Consider the following 24,459-nt stretch of genomic DNA (forward strand, 5'->3'; position numbering starts at 1 on the left):
CCATCTGTCTTCTGAAATCCTCTTCCTCCCAGACTCTGTAACTTTTATCTCTCTGAGTTATGGAGAGGCCAAATCTTCCCTCTTATATCTCAAAAAGCTTCCTTTTTTTCCTACTTGCAAATTCTAGCAGGAGTGAGAAACAAAGAGAGGCTGCTAACTTCATTTCTCAAAAGCCGTATCTCTGAAGCCAAGCAATTCAACTGTCTGCTACAATCTGAACCCAGACTGCATCACAATAATCTTGGATGGCAAACAGATTTGGAAAGCTGGTTTATACTGAACCTCAATATTAGTGTACATAGTCATGCACTGGCAAGCAAGATGAGCAGAACCTCTCTTAAGGATCCTGGCAACGGTACATTCAGTCCCCATGATGACCTAGGTTTTCTAAAGGAAAATCTGGCAAATTGCACCAGGAACATTCCGTAACTAGTGAACATGTTCTGCCACTCCAGTCTGAATGGCAAGAAAATATAAAGCAAAACAGCTGGAGTATAGATGGACCCATGCTTGACTTTGCATAACTCGTGTACTCACAAAAGCAAAACAATCCCTGCTCTATCCTTGTTGATTCTGCAAAACCACAACACCTGCATGCAGAATAACCTCTCAAGTGCGGCTTAAGGCCATTAAGATTGCCGTCTTTCGATATGTGATAAAGATAATGCATAAAATGCACTAGAATAATTTTGTCACTACATTGATCACTCACTTTTCGTATTTTAAGCTCCTAAACTGCAACACAGGAAATCAGTAAAATTCTTAAAAAAAAAAAAAAAAGATTCATACTGTAAAATGGCCCATCTACTGCAGGTGAGTAGACCATCGTAACTCAAACTGGCAACAATTCTATACACTTGAAAGACTTCAACACTGGTTTACAGTGACACTTAACGGCTATGAACACAAAGTTACTCCATATGGAAAGCAAGATGAATACAAATAGGTCCACTGGAAGAAAAAAAAAGGAACTGATAGCTCAGTTACATATAATTTCTGTGATGTGGGTCTTCCTTCCCTGATATCCTAAATTAACTGGACTCCCCACATCATGACAGCATTTCCACTTCAAGCACTTTCCAGATGTACTGAAAGATAAGCCTGATCATTCCCAGACAATAAAGACAATGGAGAGGCTGACAGGATTTATTTAACATTTATTTAGAAAGCTATTTTTAAAAGAAATCATGTCATTCTGCTGTGAATTTATTTTATGAAACAACAATAGTTTAGAAACTAAATATTTTTCGAAAGAGGTAAAGCAAAGAACATTTTTCCACAGAAAAAATGAACAGATCCAAAGGCTGCCCTGAGGTAGATACCATTCAGAAGGTTATATATATCCTATTCACCAAGGATGAGTCGAAGGAAGTACAAGCCCCTCAAAAGCCTTCTTACAGAAAACCCTCTATTTGCAGGTTGCTATGCAAGGAAGCCTAAGAGCTGTGGAATCCAATTGCCACTCACCTCTGGAGTGTTTTTCTTGAACTCGCGGCTTTGTTCAATAAGTTTCTTTCTTGATTGTTCACTTTCATCTTGTCGGTTTGCCAACACTGTTGCTGTGGCATCAAGCTCCCTCTAGCAAAGAAAAGAGAGCATAATTTTCACAATGCATTGATCTTTTAATTAAAAAAAAAACCAAGTTGTTATGCTGGAAAAACTGGTCAAGATATTTCTCATTTCATCACTTATCTCTTTCCAGTATATTTTTCATTAACCATTCCCACCCCCTTCCAAAGTTACCACATACCTCTGTGACGCCACCCATAAATGCAGACTGTGTACCCAACATACTTCACTTTCCTTCAGAAAGGATACACTTTCCTTCAGAAAGGATAATGCAGAGATGGGGAGGAAGAAAATAAACTAGTTTCTTTACAGTTTGCACATCTACACTAGTATTACACTAGAAATGTTTTTGGTTATATAGCTTTTCACCTTATAAACTACTATTGAACACTACAGCTATTGTGTTTTTTGACCATTTAGATTTTTCATGTAATGCAGACAGGATTCACTAAAAATGCTGATTTTACTTCCCTTGCCCATATACAGCAACTTGGTCCATGTACAGTAATTTGTGAGTATCTACTGATTTCCTTTTTCCAATTGGCTGGAACCACACTTAGCTGTGTCCCTTTCTGAGAAGCAGCTTCAGCCTGATCTTCTTCAATGGCACACCCTAAAGCCTCCTGGGTTAGAAGATAACAATCTTCTAGATCTTTTGACATCTCTCCCTAAAATATTTTGTCACTCTAGTGGAGACACGAGTTACTCCTTGTTATGCCATGAAGTCACTAGCAATTATGCCAATCCTACCCACTCTAAGATCCTGTTCAGGCCTTGCATAGTCAAAGTTGTGGGTTCCCTTATCAAATAAATCCATCTCATTTAATGAGATGAAAGCCTGTATCATCTCCTACTACCTTCATCTCCAATCAGTATTATTGTTTCTTCCAGTGAGTCTTAGCTTCCTGTGATACGTCCAAAATGCAATAGACTCAGTTTAGTCATTGTCCATTTTAGGCTTGTTTTGATCTAGAATCCATTCATTTATCTTCCTGGAGGTCCACAGTATCTGCAACACTACCTCTTGAGACTTCATAATATGTATGGCCAACATAAATAATACAAGAATAAGATGATAGCCACTGTTGATAACACTATAAAGACCTCCAACTTGACACAACAGGATTAGGTAAAGGTTCCCCTTGACATTTAACCCAGTTGTGTCCAACTCTAGGGGGCGGTGCTCATCTCCGTTTCCAAACCATAGAGCCAGCATTTGCCCGTAGACAGTTTCCGTGGTCATATGGCCAGCGCAACTAGACACAGAACACCATTACCTTCCAAACACCGTTACCTTTCAACTGTGGTGGTACCTATTTATTTACTTGCATTTTACATGCTTTCGAACTGCCAGGCTGGCAGGAGCGTGGACAAGTGACGGGAGCTCACTCCGTCATGTGGATTCGATCTTACGACTGCTGGTCTTCTGACCTTGCAGCACAGAAGCTTCTGCAGTTTAACCCGCAGCACCACGTCCCTTCAACCAACAGGATTACCTGGGGTAAATTCACAACTAATCTCTGCTCATTGAATCCAGGGAACTCATGGAGGAACTGACTCTCCAAATTCCTACTGATTCAGTGGACCTACTCTAACTGAGCTAAGCAACAGGATTTTAGTCACTGTTCGTCTTACTTATGAGTGATCATGAGCAAAAATGCTCTGTAAGATCCACTAATGTGGCAAATAGAACAATTTTATTAAATTATAATGCATTTTATACCATTAAAGCAGTGAGGCAAATTGTAAATTTGATAACCAATATTTCAGTGTCCTTCAAATGTTCCTCAAACCCCCAGGGGGAAAAATATGGAAAATTTTGCCAAAGGCTTCACTTTTCCAGGAAATCCTTCTCATCTAGCTTTTATCTGACATGGAGGGCATTCCACTTAATCCATCACTGGCTATCTTTGTTTATTTAAAGTCTAACAGTAAGCAGGGTCAGTGACAATATCTGCTCTGATAGCCATTAACCAAGAGTTTGCTGGAGGTAGAAGCTGGGATAGTCTGCATATGCTCCATTGTCTGAGTTAGAGGAAATCTCCAAGCACAAGGCTAGACCGAAACTTGTCCAATAAAAGCACAAAGCCACACACTTCCTTTAGAATGATCTGAAATGTCATTATTAAACAGTCACTTCACAAGACCTACCCACACACAACAAACACACACCTTCTGCATCTAACAGGTTCCCTTTAAAGCACCACAAATGACGCGGGACCAAGAGCTCAAACTGCACTGTGATCTATTTCTGTATCATTCTACATCTTCAACTCTGTTCATTCTGTTTAAGGACGAAATTCAAGTACTCCGCATCCTCCTGAAGTCAATAACAGTTGTGTTATATACCTTTGGGGAGGATTTGCCTCTAAATTTTTCTTTACTTTTAATCGATTTCCTTTCATTGCAAATAAATCTGATGTTCAGGAGAAGTGAGAGAAACATTTCACTAGTGAGGAAAGATGCAAGTGCAGGGCTAGGGCCATCTTCTCCAATAACTCTGGAATGATAGCTCACTTAAAACCAGCCACTGCAAAATTCAGAGCCAGTTTCCCATGGCAGAAAGGTAATAAAAAAAATTAAAAGGTTCCAAACCAATGAAGCCAAGGGGAGATTTTTATCAGCTGAAAGCACAACATGTTCAAGGACTCTAAACGAAGTAGTTTCCTCTGCCGGCGGATATAGTGTTGAGCAACCCTCCAGTTAGTTACTCATCCTAAAGCTTGCCAGAATGTATGTTTATAAGCATCTCAAAATGAAATCCATAACGTGATGAAGTACAAGGCAGAAGCAAACGTAACTGATCAGAGTTCTTAGGTTCTTCCAACAATTTATCCCAACAAACGGACACAAGGTGGTTCCCTCTAAGTTGCTGCAAGTGGCGACAGGGAATCTTTGCCCTTCCCTTAATCCCCATCATTGGTGAGATTGACAGAAGTTGTACACCAAAAGATCAGAAGGCCTCCTGGTCTTTTGGGGTAATATCTGGACAAAAATGAACTGCAGGTTTTGATGGATTCATGGAAGTGGATAGCGAAATGAGGAGTCAAACACAAAAAAATGTTCAGATAAGCAGGAAAGTCACAGGGCAATGGTGTGATGCATAAGAAGTTAGCTACCTCTATCTAAGGCAAAGTTCTGTAACAGATCGTAAAGCGGTCATTGTGCAAGCACCTAAAAAACAACACAATAGTAACTAGAAGCCAACATGGATTCGTCAAGAACAAATCTTGCCAAACTAACCTGATCTCATTTTTTATCAGGTCACCTCCCTGATAAACAGAGGAAATGCTGAAGACTTAGTATATCTTGACTTCAGCAAAGCTTTTGATAAAGTGCATCTGATTAGCAAGCTAACTACAGTGGGGTCTTGACTTGAGAACTTAATCCGTATTGGAAGGCAGTTCTCAAGTCAAAAAGTTCTCAGGTCAAATCTGCATTTCCCATAGGAATGCATTGAAAACCATTTGATCCGTATCTGCTCTTTTCCATCCATAGAAACTAATGGGAAGCTGCTATTCTGCCTTCGACCACTAGAGGGGGATATTTTGTTTCTTTTTTTCTTAGGTCAAGAAAGGTTCAGGGAAGGCAGGGAAAATACAGTCCAGGCAGTACAGTACCAGGCAGTCCGAAGACTGTCTCCCAATCCACTCTCTAAACACTGGGAGGAGTGAGGAAGCAGACAGGCACCCTTTTCACTGGCCAACAGTTAACTGAAAGTTCACTTTTTGCACTTTCCCTGCCTCCCACGTAGGTTTTTTTCAGTTCTTAACTCAAATCTACTTAAGTCAAGTCAATATTTTCCTATGAGAGTGGTTCTTAAGTCAAAATGTTCTTAACTCAAGCCGTTCTTAAGTCAAGACCCCACTGTAGGTGTGGGCTGGATAGATCAAGTGTCAGGTGGATACACAATTGGCTACAGATTTGTACTCAGAGGGTACGATTAATGGGTCCTTCTCTAACTGGGAGGAGGTAACTAGTGGGGTACCCCAAGGCTCCGTCCTGGGCCCGGTGCTCTTCAATATTTTTATTAATGACTTGGATGAGGGAGTGCAGGGAATGCTTGTCAAATTTGCAGATGATAACAAAGTGGGCAGAAGAGCTAATACCCTAAAAGACAGAAACAAAATTCAAAATGACTTTGACAGGATGGAGTACTGGGCTGAAAGCAACAAAATGAAATTCAACAGGGATAAGTGCAAAATCCTGCACCTTGGAAAAAGAAACCAATTGCACAGTTACAAGATGGGGGATACCTGGCTCAGAAAAACTACAAGCGAGAAGGATCTTGGAATTGTCGTAGACTGCAAGCTAAATATAACCCAACAGTGTGATGTGGCTACAAAAAAGGCAAATGCTATTTTAGGATGCATTAATTGAAGTACAGTTTCCAAATCCCATGAGGTGCTAGTTCCCCTCTATTCAGCACTGGTTAGGCCTCACCTTGAGTATTGTGTTCAGTTCTGGATACCACACTTCAAGAAGGATGCTAACAAATTGGAACAAGTTCAGAGGAGGGTCACAAGGATGATCAGAGGGCTGGAAACCAAGCCATATCAGGAAAGGCTGAATGAATTGGGCATGGTTAGCCTTGAGAAAAGAAGGCAGAGGGGTGATATGATAGCACTTTTCAAATAGTTGAAAGGTTGTCTTACAGAGGAGGGTCAAGATCTGTTCTCGATCATCCCAGAGTGCAGAACATGCAACAATGGGCTCAAGTTAAAGGAAGCCAGATTTCAGTTGAATATCAGGAAAAACTTCCAAACTGTTAGAGCAGTACAACAGTGGAACCAGTTACCTTGGGAGTTGGACAGTGCTCCAGCACTGGAGGCATTCAAAAAAAAAAAACTTGGACAATCACCTGGCAGATATGCTTTGACTATATTCCTGCGTTGAGCAGGGGGTTGGACTTGATGGCCTTGTAGGCCCCTTCCAACTTCACTTTTCTATGGTTACAATTCATAACTATGCCTAAACTTTTATATCCCTCTGCAACATCTCAGAAATGCCAGAGAGAGAGAGAGATTTGCCCCATCTTTCTCTTTTAAAAGGATCCAATTAATTTACATCATTAAAAGACAATATTTAAAGCTAAAAACAGGGACTATTCAAATAGAATATGCATCTATATATACTGTATGTATATACATATACATATACATATACACACATACACACATACACACACACGCACGCACGCACGCACGCACGCACGCACGCACGCACGCACACACACACACACACACACACACACACATACATACATACATACATACATACATACATACATACATACATACATACAGTATTTGCCGGTGTATAAGGCGACTGGGCGTGTAAGACGACCCCCCCAACATTCCCACTCAGAATGTAGAGTTTGTTATATACTTGCTGTAAAAGACTACTCCCTCTTCCGCATGCGTGATTCTGCTTTGGCTGCATCATGAGCAGAGTTTCTTTTGCTCCTTTTGGTTTCTTTTCGTAGAGAGCCAGGGTTTGCTGGAAGAAGGAACAGCAGAGAGGCGGCAGCCATTTTGGAGAGGTGGCAGCCATTTTGAGAGGCAGCAGCCATGTGGTCGCATCTCAAAATGGCTACCTCCTCCCTGCTGTTCCCGACAGTCAGCTATTCGGAGCTAGAGTCAGGCTGTTCCCATGCTAGGAGCGGGGCTCTACTCGGTCTTACTACCAGGTAAGTGACTTCGCTGGGAGAGAGGGAGGGTTTGCTGGACATACACCCGGCGTACAAGGCACACACACCCCACTTGGAGGCATGTTTTTCAAGGCCAAAAAGTCATCTTGTACGCTGGCAAATACAGTATATATAAAAAAACAACACAAAAACACATTCAAAGCAGTAAGGTACAACAATCCATTTAAATACCTAATTCAGGCACACAGTCAGTCACTCAGGGGAAGCCTGCCTAAAGAGTCTTTGTCTGTTTGCAGAAGGACAGCAAAGATGGGGGCAGCCTAGCCTCCTGTGGGAGGGAGTTCCACAGTTTGGGAGCAGCGACAAACAAGGCACTATCCCATGTCCTTACCAAACACACCTGTGTGAATTGTGGGACCAAGATAAAGGCCTCTACTGATGATCTTAACACTCAAGAGGCTCAATAAGAGAGATGTTGTGTGGCTAAAGCTTAAGCACAACTGGCACTAGTACACTGCAAGAGGGGAGGTGTTGTGTATCAACCTTTAGCAAGTGCGTGCCACATGGGACCCAGCCATTCAAATCCCAGGGGTACATATGGACACAAGTCAACAATAATGAAGGGTTTGGGGCATATGATCTTCACAAATGCCACAGAAAAGCCAGACAATGGGAAACATACTCTCTGTATTCTCATTTTCAATTAGAACATGTTTCAAACCCTTCGCAGTACATGATCTACTATACTCCACATCACATCTCCAAGATTGCTTTTTTTCAATAGTAAGCATTTGTTTCAACTGCCAGAAATACTCCAGATCCCAGAAAACTAAGAGGAAGAAGAAAGCTAGTTCATATATCTAGCAAGAAGCTGGAGACTACATAAAAAAGTGCCTTGGGGCTAACTCCCCAGGATCCCACATTTTTGAGTTCATTCTATACTGCTAGCCTAAGGTTCCAAATCTACGTTAGTGGGCAGTAGGCCTCATCTGATTTGGCAGGGTTTACTTTCTGGTGCACTCGTTTCCATGTGCACACACACATGGAGTCAGCCTGTATATTTATTATAGTAAATTCAGAGTTTGCATTAAGAGATATGCAAAACTACATATCGAAATGCCATGAAGTACTCTGTTGTGCCAAATATCAAAGAAAGCCATAACGCAACATATCAACAGACTTTGATCTTCAATTCCTTAACATATGCGGAATCTACTTTAAAAAGAGCAGCCTTAACAGTTGGACAAACCAGTCTTGAAATTCATCCCAGACCTAAAAAGACAAAATGTGTGCGCATGTGCCTGCCTGTGTGTTCCTGTTCACTCACACATACACGTAATGGAAATCCATTTTTATTATTATGTAGTTAATAGTGTAGCAGAAGGTCTTTTGAAAATATATTAACAAACAATCTGTTTTAAAGCTAAAGACCAAAATATACTTTCCAAATGGTGGATTATTCAGAAAGAAAACCAGCTTCTGAGATAGGCCACAGTGGAAAGAAAGGGTGGAAAAAAAGACAGAGACAATATGAGCCTAAGAGCAAACAAACAGATTGGAGTGAAACAACAAACTGTAAATGTGCCAAGAAAACAGAAAGAGGATCAGAACTTCATTTCCAGTTTACAAAATGGCCCTTTTCTGCTGCAGCAAAGAGGAACAGACTAAGCATTACCATCTTGTACTGCAGCTCTTGGCCTGACCCACAAAACCAGTCAGCCTGTTTTTTGGGGGGTTAACAATGAGAGAGATTCAGGCTTACCTGCAACGGGCTTTATGAATGCTTAAGCTCTGTCTGGAAATACTGCCAAACAGCACGCTTTTATATTGAGACGGCATGATCCTAATGGCTTGGAGAGATAACTGAGATCTTGAGACAGCTGGTGAAAATGAAAACTGCCCAAAGTAATAGCCACTCAACAAATCAGAAACGCTGAGTGAATGAAAGAAAGGAGGTGGCCTAGAGTAACTGTACGAACAAGCAGTTGCCTCAGAGAGTGGCTGTTCAATGGCTTTAAACGCAGCAGAGTATATTGTATTTATTTTATACATTCAAATGCATTTTCAAACTGTTCACTGGCCAAATTATTAAGAAAGTGTTCAATGTTTTAAGAGGACAATACACTTCAAAATACAGTTAATTAATAAAATGACCCAAGAAGCACAACAGAAAATTGGCAACACCCCCCCCCCAAAGCATATAACAATATAGCCGGCTATTCCTATAAGAAGCAGATTTCTTTGCTTGTTTTTTCTGAGGTCAAGCTACATTTCCATATGTGTGGAATATGTGAAACATTCACCAGGGAAGAAAACATTTAAACACAGTTTCTATATGGCCCAGTAACAGAAGCCCATCTCCAAGCTCGATCCTACTATTTCAGGTGAGGGTGGAAGCAGGGGCATCAGAGAATTTTGAATCTGATCCATTTACTACAATAAATGGGAAGACAAATGTAAATAATTCCAGAGGGGAAGCTTCAGGAAGAGCTAGTATGACAGCAAGTTACCAAACAGCTTTGTTAAGCCTAATGATAAACATAAAATTTACTGTAAGCAACTACCTGACATTTTCATCAATAATATTGTATCCACAAAGCATTTCTTTAACAGTGTAACAAATGCACCCCATGATTTAACAATATGCTTAATCTGGTATTTTCTACAAAAGCATTAATACAAAACAAGTGACTGAGCCATCCATTATTCTTTTGCAACCTTACTTCCTTGGCTTGCTCACTCTGATATTCTGGAGCCTGAAGAGCTGCCATATCCACCTCTAACTTTGACTTGGGCTTGTGGCCAGGGGAGTAGAGCACTTCAAAACAGTCAACGGTTTTGCAAACATAATAATAACAACAATAATAACAACAACAGCAGCATGCAACCAAAGTGTATCCTGATTTATGGCAAACGTTTCCAGGGTTTTCTAGGGGGATTCGAACTCCCAACCTCTGACTCTGAAGCCAGATGTCAAATTCACTGAGTTATCCAGCTAGTCCTGCACATATAAGTAACTAGAAGTCGTGTAGCATCTATAAAATTAACCAGTTTTTATTTTTCAATTAAGTTTTCATATCTCCAAGTTCTGATGATTGGAGTGGCTGTATCTCTGGGAGGAGTATTTTTATAAAATTTAAAAACGGGGCAGGGAGAACTAGCTAGTCTTACAGGCACTATATAACCCCTGGTTTCTTTTTTTGCTATACCAGACTAACATAGCTACCTGTTAGATTAACATTCACACACTGTCCCTTTGTCCAGAATGTATGGGGCTCTCAACGGGATGTAAACTTACTTTCTTATTTATCACATTTACATCTGATCTTTCCTCCAAGGAGCTCAAGAAAGGAAACACAACCCTTCTTCCCTCACACCATACATTTTATCTTCACAACCAGCATATGGAGTAAATTAAGGTAAGAAAGTGGAGTTAACCCAATGCCACTCACTGTGTTTCACAACCAAGTGGTAATATTACCGTAGCCTGCCCACTTCTAGTCTCGACCCTTAACCACTACACCATGTTGGCGGCACACTGCAGCCTGGTATTTTCCCCTCCAGATCAGCAATTCCACGCAGGAGTAAGCAGGCTGACAAGGAAGAAACAGACTGCTCTATCCTTCTCCTGCCAGCTTCCTTGGCTCGCTGACAGCTACAGAGGAAGTGAAATTTCTTCCTTCACTACCTGTTAAGAAATGCAAGCAACAGGGCAGAAGGGAGATCCGTCACTCATGCACCAGCTTAGTGGGTAAAATTCCATTTGCATGCTGGCGGACTAGGGGCTAATAGCCTATGTTGACAGGCAGATTGCAGGCAAGTGGCTTTCTCAGGCCACAGAGAAAGGCTAGAAGGGAAAAATGGGACCCTTGCCTCTTACCAGGCTCTTTTTTTTTTTTTGGTGGCTTTGTATACCAGCTGGTCCTAACATCAGCTGAGAAAAGCCTTTTGTGTCAATACTTTTGTCACAGGTATCTTAAATACACTCATCATTTAAAAAACAGGTTATATCTGTGACTTATTTAAAAAATTGTTGAAGCTGAAGATAAGTTACCATGAAGCAAGTTTATCTATCAAAGGAGCAAACCCAGAGATTACGGATGTGCTCCTGACAAACAGCAGAGCCCAGACAGGTTGAACTGATTAATCCATCCTGCACAGTGATCCACACCGACTTCTTAGCTCCAGGGAGGGGGATATTCCAGCACCCATTTACACTCCTATTTATGTTCATCTAGAAGGGAACCTGTGAGAGGCATTTGGACAAACATTATCTTGTTCTAGATCCAGCACTACTGACACAGAAGTGCCCATACCAAATGCAACAAAGGGCAAATGTGTGGCAGTAAACCCTCACATTGGCCAGAGGTCTGCTAACTACAGCCAACAACTGAGTTAGCCACAACAGACCCTGTGCAGCCCCCACCCAGGTGACTCCAATGGTACAAAGCCCCCAGAGCAATAAACAACACTTTTCTCAATCGCTCCCCAGAGCATGCAGCTGTCTCAATCAATGCTGATTGTCTACTAATTAGTTCAGTTTTACAAGCTGATGGAACAGATGACTTCATTCTCCCTCCTCCCTGGTGGAATAATTCCTCCTACCAGATGCAGCCACCGACCACATGTAGAGGACTGAACTGCAACAGGCATTCTGGGGTCTCTCAGAAAAGGGCTCTTTCTTAACTGCCTCTCCTCGGTGTACTGCAAGGTCACATTCTTAGAAAAAGTTGCAGCTCCCAAGGGCCAGATTGCCATAAAAGACTCACACATGCTTCTACGTTCCAGGGTTAAAAGTTATGTGAACAGCTCTGCATGGCCACCATTAAGTCAGGTCTTTATTTTATAGGATTGTAACTTTAAAAAGGAAAGGAAAGGGGGGGGGAAACTCCACTGAAGAGTGCTCACATTACTTTTAGCTTCCAGCAGCAGACTGTAGTTTGAAGTATTCCAGTTCAAGCCAGAAAGCTAGGACAACCCTTCACATCTGCACCCAAAGGAATTTTATTTGTCAGTTCGTCTGAGAGAAGGCCTGGTCAGGATGATTAATAGAACAGAGATGAAACAGGTAACATCTTCCTTGAATGTGTGCTTTATTCGTTCGTTCAAAACAATTATATTGTCCTCTATATCCCAAGGTCTCAAGTTGAAAAACAGCTCCATGTTTTAAAACAACTTAGAAATGTTGAAAACATTAAAAACTACACAATACATTTAAGAGGAACAACAATACAGAAGCCTCAACAGCCTATTAAAGCCATGATCTTTAATCCTCAAAGGATTATTCTGCTTTGGAGAATAACCATGCAGCTGGTGCCAAAATGAGGTTAGTGTCAGCACCAGTCAAGCCTCCAAGGGGAGAGTATTCCATAAATGAGATGTGACAGCCAAGAAAGTCCTTCCCCCCACCCCCGTGTCTTCACATAGTGTATCATTCTCCATGGCAGAAGACAGAGGTGCCCCCTCCCCAGCAGATCTGAATGTAAAGGCAGGGGCATACCCTCCAGTATCTAGGTCCCAAAGCATTTGGGACTTTACCATCAACACCTGTATAACTTGGATTGGAAGCCTATTGGCAGCCAGTGTTAACTGTTTCAGAACTGGTATCATATGGGCTCGGAAAAGTGCTCCTGTTAGCAATCTAGCTGCCACATTCTACTCACTGCAGAATCGGTGTCATCTTCAAGGAAATTCTACATAAACAGCATTATAGTAATATAACTGGGGGCAGGGGGGATACCAGTGCACAAAGTACTGTAGCCAGGTTGTTCCTGTCCAGGAATAGTTGTAACTGGTAGTGCAACTGAAGCTGCCCAGTCACCACATGGTCAAGCACCTTGCACAAAAAGGGAGTATTAACTATAGGGCATTAGTTCTTGCATACATCAGGGTCCTGGGAGATATTCTTCAGGGAAAGGTGCACTATCACTTCTTTCAAGGCAGCAAGCACTATCTATCCACAGAGACAATGAGAAGCTTACCACATCCTGGCACCATGCAAAGCAGGTACTGACTCCAACAAAACCTTTGTTTTAATACTACTTATCCATAACACTAATGAAATACTATATAGAGAGAATGGGTTGGCTAGTAGAATTCTGCTATAGTGTTTATTTGGGGTGGGTGTTAAGTTATAATAATGGTGAACCAAGTGCTAAGGAGGATAGGAGTTGATCTGTAGTTTCAACTGCCTTGTTTGAGGGTGCAGGTAAAATTCAAAATTGCCTTTCTTGGGGGTGCGGCAGAATTCAAAATAGAACTTGTTGCTTTTAACTCTTTTGGGTATTTCCTTGTTTTCTGAAGCACAGGCATCAATGAAGGGGAAAGAAGGTGGAGGCCCCCACCCCATTTTTAAAAAACTACCATATAACCAAAGCTGACAGTCAACAGCAGCAAATCACCTTGGGCTCACTAAACAATTCTAAAACATTTTTCCCATGCCTACTTATTTAGGAGGAGGAAAGGGAATGGCCATTTAAGCCTCTCTCTTAAAAGTAGCAAGTCCTGCAGACTACAGTTGGTTAATTAATGGTCAGAGTTCTCTTCTACAAAACACATTCCAGGATCAGATATGTTTCACCAAAATGTACCTATCCAAGAGTGTATAGTATGTCAGAAAATAATAGTTTTTACTCTGAAATTGCTACTGTAAAGTTGTATAGAAGACCCTGGTTAGAGACTTTAAGCTTTCAAAAGCTAGCAGATTAATAGAATGGTGGCACCTATGAACAGCAGCCATAACAGAAGTTGCCAAAACAGGAAAAAAGCACAGTCACCACCATTAGTTTTTATGAGGAAATTAAATGGAAACCTATCATTTACTTTAACTATATGGTGATTAAAAACCACCATACAATATGAAAGCACCAGTACCATGACTACCAAGAAATGGGATTTAAGTGATTTATGCAGATGAAAGTCAACTTCATGCCCAAGGGCTCCTATTAAGTTCACACTATGGGAGATGACCAAGGAGTGCTATAATGCTTATTCAGTACTGTAGCACTCTAGGGACAGGGAAATGTTACAGAACTGCAATTCTTATCACCCCTGCCTACATCTATATGTAGGACAGTAAGCAACAGTTAGAACTGCATACGGAACAACTGATTGGTTCAAAATTGGGAAAGGAGTACGACAAGGCTGTACATTGTCCCCCTGCTTATTTAACTTATATGCAGAATACATCATGCGAAAGGCAGGACTGAATAAATCCCAAACCGGAATAAAGACTGCCAGAAGAAATATCAACAACCTCCAATATGCAGTTGTGATACCACTCTGAAGGCAGAAAGTGAGGAAGAATTACGGAACCTTGTAATGAGGGTGAAAGAGGACAGCGCAAAAAATGGTCTGAAGCTCAACATAAAAAAAATTAGATCATGGCCAATGGTCCCATCACCTCCTGGCAAATAGAAGGGGAAGATATGGAGGCAATGACAATTTTTACTTTCTTGGGCTCTATGATAACTGCACATGGTGACAGCAGCCGCAAAATTAAAAGATGCCTGCGTCTTGGGAGGAAAGCAATGACAAACTTAGACAGCATCTTAAAAAGCAGAGACATCGGCCGACAAAGGTCCGCGTAGTCAAACCTATGGTTTTTCCAGTAGCAATATATGGAAGTGAGAGCTGAACCATAAAGAATGCTGACCACCAAAGAATTTACTCTTTTGAGTTGTGGTGCTGGAGGAGGCTCTTGAGAGTCCCCTGGACTTCAAAGAGAACAAACCTAACCATTTTGAAAGAAATCAACCCTGAGTGCTCACTGGAAGGACAGATCCTGAAGCTGAGGCCATCTCATGAGAAGAGAAGACTCCCTGGAAAAGACCTTGATCTTGGGAAAGTGTGAAGGCAAGAGGAGAAGGGGACGACAGAGGACGAGATGGTTGGACAGTGTCATTCAAGTGACCAACATGAATTTGACCCAACTCCGGGAGGCAGTGGAAGACAGGAGGGCCTGGCGTGCTCTGGTCCATGGAGTCACGAAGAGTCGGACATGACTTAACAACTAAACAACAACTGCCAACACAACTAACAGAGAGGAATGATGGGTGTTACAGTTCAACAGCATTTGGAAGACTACAACCACCCCATAACCTACCGGGATCACACTAGAGGCAGGAAGCAAAATCTTTAAACCCAGTGTGCCTCTTTAGGGTTTTCCAATTCAGTACCTTGTGCTCAAAGGACACAGAAAGGTCACTGTGATAACTGATTACACTAACAAATATTCATATTTACAACAATTTTGCACAATTGTAAAAGATACTGCAGAAAAGGTGAATAGAGCCAATTTTTCCTGATTACCATGTTTCCCCCAAAATAAGACAGGTTCTTATATTAATTTTTGCTCCAAAAGAACCAGTTGGGTTTATTTTCAGGGAATGGTGTTTTTTTTCATGTACAACAATCTATGTTTAGTCAAATACAGTCATGTCATCTTCTCATTGCTGCACAGTGATGGAGGGCAAGCTTTCACAACTAGGGCCTATTTTTGGGGCCTATATTATAAGCATCCTGAAAAATCATACTATGGCTTATTTTCAGGTTAGGGCTTATTTTCATGGGAAACAGGGTAGTTAATACCTTCTTGAAAGCAAGGACTTCAAGCTTGCATACCACAATGGATACCATACTCATTAGATACATTTCAAGTAATTCCATATCATATCTAGTCCCCGTTACTCTCTCGCACTCTCTCCTTCACACAAAGACACATACATGTACCGTACATAATCAGCCATACCCCTATGACGCAGAATGGCTTGAGATTCCAATTAGGATTGTTTCGGACAGAAGATGACACAAGGTAACATTTATTTACAGATTTCTCCAGCCCATTTCAGTTTCTAAGCTGAAGATATATTTCAGATACCACCAAAACGTTTGAGTATCCACAGGAAGATTTCATTTTTATAGGCAATAAACATTAAATCTAAAGGATTGGAATGTAAAAGTGTTTTAATACCACATAAATCACTTTTCCCTAGACAGAATAAACTCTGGCAGTTTTTAAGGACTGTGATACAAATTTTTACGGCAAATTATCTGCATAGAAATTATCTATCCAAGATGCACTTTTAGTACCCATGTCTCATTTCCATAACCCTACCAATCTTCACAACTGCCAATTCCAATCCAAACCGAAGGTATCAACATCCTGGTTAAATTCAGACTGAGCTGCTCTCTTCTCACCTGTGATTTGGCTCCCTTAACCACTGCTACAGCTTCACCACTGCAGAGTTCAACTATGGATTTACCATTTAATCTATGCTAGTACACAAATTAAGGAAAGTATTCAGTGTACCTTTAAAAAGTGATACAGGTTTCATTTCTCTAACTCCACGGACAGGCGCAACAATAAACTATTTTATACCATAGATTCTTCTCCACAACTCTCTGCATTTTAAGCTAGCAAAACTTTTCTTCTAGAAAAAAAATAGCCAACACTACATGAGACATTATTCTGGTAAACTGTATTTTACCCCAGTTAGTCTCACTGAAAGTAACGACAAACTATGATCTGTCACTACCCTGTTTCCCTGAAAATATGTCCTAGTATGATTTTTCAGGATGCTTGTAATATAAGCCCTACCCCAAAAATAAGCCCCAGTTAAGTGAAACCCCGCCCTCCACCCTTGTGCAGTAACCGGAAGAAGATGACATGATTGTAAAATAAAACATCCCCTGAAAATAAGCCCTAATGTGTTTTTGGAGCAAAAATTAATATAAGACCCTATCTTATTTTCGAGGAAACATGGTAACTAGGAGAGAAGCTTTTGCACTTCCCTTAAGAGCAAAAGACGGGGGGGGGGGGCAGAATCAAAGGTGGCCCAGTGCTTATTCATAAGTGATATGATCTCTGCTTCACAGACAAAAAATAAGAGCAAGAATAGGTTCAATATCTTTATTTTATGTGGAAATACCAAGCTTTGTCCTCACTTTGTCCTCAGAAGCTATTATTACGGGCATTAATTACTCAAACACTAAGGGTACAAATTAGCACAGTGCCAAGAAACATTTTAACTAGTCTGAGGAGGAGAGGGAGTAAGTGGTACTTAAGACTGATTAAAATCTATGTGGATGTATGCATTAGGAATGATGAGGGCAAATTGAAGCTGAGAAGCATCACTGCTCTCAAATACAAAACTCCCAATCAGCTGAAAGACATGCATGTAACATAAAACAAACAAACAACCAAAAATGGTTTTTATACTAATTTCACTAACAAGTTTTCCCAGAAAGAATCCTAGGAACTGTAGTTTTGTGGAGGGGCAGAAAGTACTCAGATCACCTTCTCAAATCCCAGAGTTTTGAAGCTAAGAGGAAAAGACATTAGATTTGTTCACCCTCATGAAGCATGTAAGCACAAAGATTTTCCAAAACAGAGACCTTGATCATCTTTCATCACAGAAAGAACAAAGTGGTTTCATTGAGGAGGAGGGACCAACAGAAAACTGTACATTTCCTCCCAGCGTAACTCTATCATAAGTTAACCTACCTGAGCACTATTTAAGAGTACCACCACCCACTTTGAATGGGACAGGTATACTTTCTTTTAAAAACCCAAAATAAATATTTAAGTAACTGTAATAATTTTAGTGTCATCCTCAGAAATGATCAAAGATAAAGGGAGAATATGAGGAAAATTACATATTATTTTGAACCAAACTGCCTCAGAAGATAGAAACTGGTTCCATAAAGTGTCAAGTTCTATAAACCACACACACACACAAACACACACACACACACACACACACAGAGAGAGAGAGAGAGAGAGAGAGAGAGAGAGAGAGAGAGAGAGAGAGCATAAACTTTCAAGAAAGAAAAAGTTAATAAGAAATTAGCCTGTCTAAAGCCAGAAACTCAATACACCATTGTCCTTCACAAATCGGACTACTAACCCAGAATGCAGCAGATCCGTTCACACTAAATCTAACCACCCTACAGACAAGGCATGACTCCCAGTCCTTCAAAGTGATACAAGAATCTTAAACCGCCATTTTAAATGCTTATATGTTAAAAAGTCTAAATGTTGTGGTGTTTTACTGTTTTAATATGTTGTCCTTATTTTTATACTAGTAAGGTTGTTTTATTGCTTCGTTGCTTTGCTTTGTCTCATGTAGTAAACCACCTATATTAGCCCTCAGCTAGATGGGTGATATATCAATTTTTAAAAATAAATACATAAAATAATAATTCCATAAAATAAAAATATCTGTTCTTTATTTATCCCATAAGATAAAAGTATCTACTATATTCATAAATTCATACCCAAAGCAAATATGTGCTACAAGCACAGTGCATTCAAAGAGCTGTGAATAACAGTACATCTATATACTGTATACTCCCCCGTCCTGGCCTTTAAAATGGAGTGGAGAGACACAAGGCAGTACAATAGATGAGGAATATATTTTGAAATCCACAAAGCCAATGCTTGGGAAGTACCTTCGTGGCACGGTGTAGAAGTACAAAAAGCTTGGCAAGTGTTCAAGAAAATGCTCATCAGGCAAGATGTAAAATGTAAGCAAGATGGGAGAAAAATAAAAAATAGTTGGGGGTCTGGATCTTTAAGTCCTTGATGTTATTACAGAAAATAAAGCAGGAAGGAGGCTGCTGAAAAAGAGATGGGTATCATCAGATGTTACAATAGTATTAGATTCCACTCAGGCTAGCTCACAGACTGACTTACTGCTGGGAGGTTAGAACATTTTGCCCTTCCATCTTAGACAATATATGTCTGCACAGTGAACTCAAAAACTGCACCCTTCTTGTCTGGGCACACAGGCTCCTTGATCAGTGGAAAAGAGACTCACCAGGCAGTCTTTACACTGTCCATGCTGGAGTTAGTTTAAATGATGGAATTCACTGCAGGGATCTGTCCCAGCATGCAGACATCAAGGACTTAACAACAACACAAACTTCCCCTCCCCCTCCCCCCAACCATTTCCCCCTTTCCTCTTGCTTACTTTTCACATCTTGCCTCATGAAGAGAGTCTTCTCTCGAAAACTTGCTCTCTCTCTCTCTCTCTCTCTCTCTCTCTCTGTGTGTGTGTGTGTGTGTGTGTGTACCCATGTGCCATGTGTTCTGTGTTTGTGCTTCTGTACACTCTGTGCCTTTCTGGTTGGCCTAATAAAGGTATAACAGTACTATGGAATTTTGATTTTTTTAAAACTGTGCCAACATGGCCATTGTTGCTTTTCTTCACAAGATGGGCCATCTTGGTGTGATTACATTTATAAAAGGGAAGGGAAGATTTTACTGATGATGAGACCCGCCCTGCTCATTTTGAATTATAATTCTGTCTGGTTTAAAGACACTGTGGAAAGAGAATCCTGTTATGCCATGATGCAGCCTCTCGTTTAGCCCTCGCTTCTTGCTCCTCTGTTTCTTTTGCACTTCATAATTAAAGTTTTCCAGCTAAATCCTGAGATGCATATCTTGAGTTTGAATGAGTAAGTAGCATTTGAATTTGTGGAAAACCAAGAGTGCAAATGTTACCCTAGATGGCACTAAAGATCCTCCTTTTTTGTAGGTTTAACTGGATTCTCTTGGTAGGTATGGCAGAGCTCCAAAATCCTATGTTTTGACCTGTAGGAAGTGGCAACTTCTCAAATTAAAAAAAAATATCTTTGTATGCCTTGCCCTATTTCCCATAAGGTATGTCTCCCTCACCCACCTCCCACTCTCAAACCCTAGCACTGCTTCTCCATCTCTTTGACAAGCACCTCTTACTGACATCTTCTATTTCCTCCTTGATAAGCATGGCTACAAAAAACAAAAATCACCTTAGAATGTAACTTTCATCTCACACAGCCTATCCCTTTTCACCAAATTTAAGCATGTGTCCTCTGTGATTGAATACAGTTAAAACTTGAACAATGGCAGCAATGGAAAACCCGATGGAGAAAAACACTGCCATCCTTAGATCACAAATCAAAACAATATGCAAAGCCACCACTTGAAATGGATTTCACATTTTGATTTAGCTAGTGCTGGTGCCAATGAAGATCTTATGTGTGCAGCTGAGGCTGCAGGAACATTACTAAAATATATCTCCATTTATGAACACCAGTTAGAACATAGTCATTGTTCTGTCCTTACCTGTAAATTCTAACTTACAAGCCCAGTCTAAAATATTTGTATAAAATTCCAGAGCTGAGAACAAGTCAGATTTTATCACTGAGAGTCTGAGGCTATGCAGAAAATCAGCTGGTTTCTGCATATTTTGAAATCGCACTTCAATTTTTTATGAACATAGTGCTGCAGGAAGCTGTACAGATCCAAAAAGATGAACCACACTCACAAAATGCCTTGTCTAATCTGACTCAGAGTTTGTAGTAGGATCAACATCTTAAGCCACCATAAATGAAGTTCCTGTATAGACAAAATATCCATACCTAAACACAACACCATTTGTATGCCTGCACTTCTTTCTTCCTTGTCTGCAGAATGAATTTTAAAAGAAAGATGGGTGTTAAACCTGCTGATATTTTTGTTTTTACAAAAGCATGTAAATTAGCAGGCCAGCAGTAGCAATGAAAATGGCTCACTGCAAAAGACAGGAACCTGCCAGCAGTCAGAGAGAGAGGCGGGGATGAAAAAAAAAGATGAGAAGCCAAGGATTTGCTTTTGATGCTGGAAAAGCTCCAGAAAAAACTGGTTCGTACATGGGAACATGGTGTCAGACTAAAAGAGAATCAGCTTGTCTGACTTGTGGTTTTCTTGACAACATTCATCTTCTCTTGGCCCGATATAGAGCAATTAGTGCTCGTCAGTTGAATCATGTGTTATTAAGATCATCCAGGCATTTTTTAATTATGGTTAGCTAAAGAGACAGGAAAAAAAACTTGGGCAACTTAACTTTACACTTCCTTTTCCAGAAGAGCTCCCAACACCCTGGTTCTCCTCCTAATTTTTGTTACTGTTGTTACTTATGCAAGCACATACATGTACCTAAGAAGTGTTCTCTCCTCTCCAACCTTGAACTGTCTCAAAACTTGGCCCACTCTCTTTATGCAACCTCATTAAATTAAAGAGAGAAGTTTTTGCTCTCCACATACCATCAGAATTTAAGACACTGGGTGGGGAACAGGGGACAAACCTCTGCCTATCAGCTGCATCTCTGCATCATAATCCAGTTCAACTAGGAACCAGGAAATATTTAGGAATATATAGGAACTGGCTTGTCCCGATGAACCCAGGCAGTAAGTAATTCACTGACTGATTCACTGAGTACAACTGATATGCAAGGGTCCCCCCTCCCCCAGCAGTAATTCTTTCAGAGGTGATTCACTGATCACTCACAGTGCTATAGTGCATTGAAAACAATTTCAACAGAACTGTACAAAACTAAATCCTTGGTGAATTGCTTCCTTATTCTGTGTTCACATGTATGGAAACAACAAAGACATAGTGGGATGGGTGAGGCTTCATCCATTTATTCCTACACTAAGTGACAGCCTTTGACACATCTGCCTGGCACAGCAACCACGCTGCTCTACCCTGGCAAGAGAACAAGGAGCCAGCCACACAGGGCCAAACTGGGATGCATACACCTCTTCCTCCTGCTCGAGGGTTGCCTGAGGAAACCAACCATCCAGGACACTCAACTTTCCCTTCCCTCTTCCCAACATAAAATATTGGGTAATGCTGGGCAATGCTGGTCATGGGTCTTCGAGAAACTTCTTACTGTATCAGATTTATCCAACCCAGCATGCTCTGCTCTATCCCTCCCATAGCCTTTTCAGCAGAAAAGGAAGGCAGGATTGGATGAAACTACAGTGGTGCCTTGCTAGACGATGATAATCTGTTCCACTGAAATCGCTGTTAAGCGAAACCATTGTCTAGCAAAAAGCATTTCCCCATTGGAATGGATTGAAACCTGTTTAATATGTTCCAATGGGGAAGAATCGTTGTTGTCTAGCGAAGATCGGCCATAGGAAAGCCGCTTTGCGAACCGCTGATCAGCTGTTTAAATAACTGTCTTGCAAAGCTTAGGTCCCGAAAACACCTGTTTTGCGAGCGCGGAGGGAGCTGTCAAAATCGTCGTCTAGCAAAAAGCGGTTTGCGAAGCAGGGACCAAATATTGTCCAGCAAAATTCCCCCATAGGAATCACTGTTTTGCGAATCACTATAGCGATCACAAAAAGTCAATGTCTAGCGAAAAAACTGTCATGCGGGATAACTGTCTAGCGAGGCACCACTGTACAGCAGTGCCTCGCATTACGACATTAATTCATTCCAGCAAAATCGCTGTAGAACGAAAACGTCATAAAGCGATTTTTAAAAGCCCACAGAAACCCATTAAAACCCGATTAATGCGTTCCTAGGGGCTTGAAACTCACCGTCCAGCGAAGATCCTCCATAGCGCGGCCATTTTTGCTGCCTGTGCAGCGAGGAATCCGTCCCAGAAAACAGCAGGCAGCCATTTTGTTTATCCGGTGGCCATTTTGAAACTGCCAATCAGCTGTTAAAAATCATCACTTTGCAAGAATCAGTTCCCGAAGCAGGGAACCAATCATCGCAAAGCGAAATTCCCCCATAGGGAACATCGTTTTGCGATCGCTTTTGCGATCGCAAAAGCATCAACGTTAAGCGGGTTCGTCGTTAAACAGAGCGCCCATCTTGCGGGGCACCACTGTAGTTGTAAGCACTTTGGCCAGCATCACTCAGCCACATCACATGCTCCCTCTTCTGTCATTCTATCAACAACAGACAGGGAGACTAGCCTAGGGACCAAACAAGCTGATGACTACAATATTTCTGGTTAGGCTAGCAGGGCCAGCCATATACAGTGGTGCCTCGCTTAGCGACATTAATCGGTTCCGGAAAAAACATTGCTAAGCAAAAACATCGCTAAGCAAAATTAAAAAGCCCATAGAAAAGCATTAAAACACAATTAATGTGTTCCTATGGGCTTAAAACCTCACCTTTAAGCGAAAATCCTCCATAGCGCCGCCATTTTTGCTGCCTCTTAAGCGAGGAAAACCAGCAGGCGGCCATTTTGTTTTCCCGGCGGCCATTTTGAAACCACCGATCAGCTATTTAAAAAGGGTCGCTTTGCCATGATCACTTCTCCGCGATCATCGCAAAGCAAAAAACCCCATAGGGGCCATCGTAAAGCGATCGCTTTTGCGATCGCAAAACTCCGTCGCTAAGCGATTTTGTCGCTCAACGGAGTGATCGCTATGCGAGGCACCACTGTACTGCAAGGCCCTGCTAAGTACAAACCCCACTATTCACCATGTCCCAAATCTGCAGCAGCTCCTGAATCAGATATTTTAGAGGGTTTTTTTATGTGCAAATATCAACATTTCCAGCTCTGATAGAAGAAACCAGCCATAGCCATGAAAATGAGTGTTTTGAAATGAAACAGGTCATGTGTTGTTCCCTGCCTTTTCTCCAGTCACACATGCCCACTGGTTTGAAGGAAAGGTTATACTACACTATATGACTCCTATATCTGTCTTCTGTCATGTTTTGCCACCACAACCACAACATGGCCAACATCTGAGATGAACAACTTAAGAAGGGAAGTTATAGTCAGTCAAATTGAAAGGTAACATGTTAACAAACAACTTATCTGAACAAAATTCACTAGAACATCCTAGCAAAATCACCTTACAGAAAAGCAGCTCTGTTCATCTTTGGCTGCAAGAAATAGGAACACAAAGAGCGTTGATACATCTTCTGATATACCTACATCACAATGTTTCAAAAACTGTAGTTCTATGAAAGGGAGCTAAAAAATTCTTAGAAGTCCCTTTATAGAGCAACAATTCATACTCTGCTAGGTATAACTCAGTTATTCTGGAAAACAAGACATTGGACAGACGGGTCTTTAGTCTAATCCAACAGAATTCTAAAGCTGTCTTGAAAACTTTACAATGGAAAGCTGGAATCTAAAAATAAATAAATAAACAAATAATTATGGTCGGTTTTGCCCAACACAAATTCCAAAAAGACCAAACTGGTCTCTGGTTAAGCTTAACTGAAATTTGTGTACCCTAATTAACCGTGACAATCACAGCATCATAGAAAAGTGTAGTTGGAAGGGGCCTACAAGGTTCAGGTTCAACCCCCTGCTCAATGCAGGAATACAATCAAAGCATATCTGCCAGGTGATTGCCCAAGTGTTTTTTGTTTTTTTGTTTTTGTTTTTTTTTTTTTTTAATGCCTCCAGTGTTGGAGCACTCTCCAACTCCCAAGGTAACTGGTTCCACTGTTGTGCTGC

The 24,459-nt window shown here is 41.0% G+C and overlaps 1 protein-coding gene across 9 annotated transcripts in view; it reads right to left on the bottom strand.

Moving 5' to 3' along the window:
- Positions 1-24,459, bottom strand: part of CUX1 (cut like homeobox 1) — a 328,228-nt gene that overhangs the window by 253,944 nt on the left and 49,825 nt on the right. For all 9 annotated transcript variants that reach the window (XM_072978284.2, XM_072978277.2, XM_072978282.2 and 6 more), the window contains exon 2: positions 1,468-1,578. In XM_072978284.2, the coding sequence (XP_072834385.2) occupies positions 1,468-1,578 (111 nt within the window). The remainder of the gene's footprint in view (positions 1-1,467; positions 1,579-24,459) is intronic.

This window comes from Pogona vitticeps, chromosome 7 (genome assembly GCF_051106095.1).
Source record: "Pogona vitticeps strain Pit_001003342236 chromosome 7, PviZW2.1, whole genome shotgun sequence".
NCBI lineage: Eukaryota > Metazoa > Chordata > Lepidosauria > Squamata > Agamidae > Pogona > Pogona vitticeps.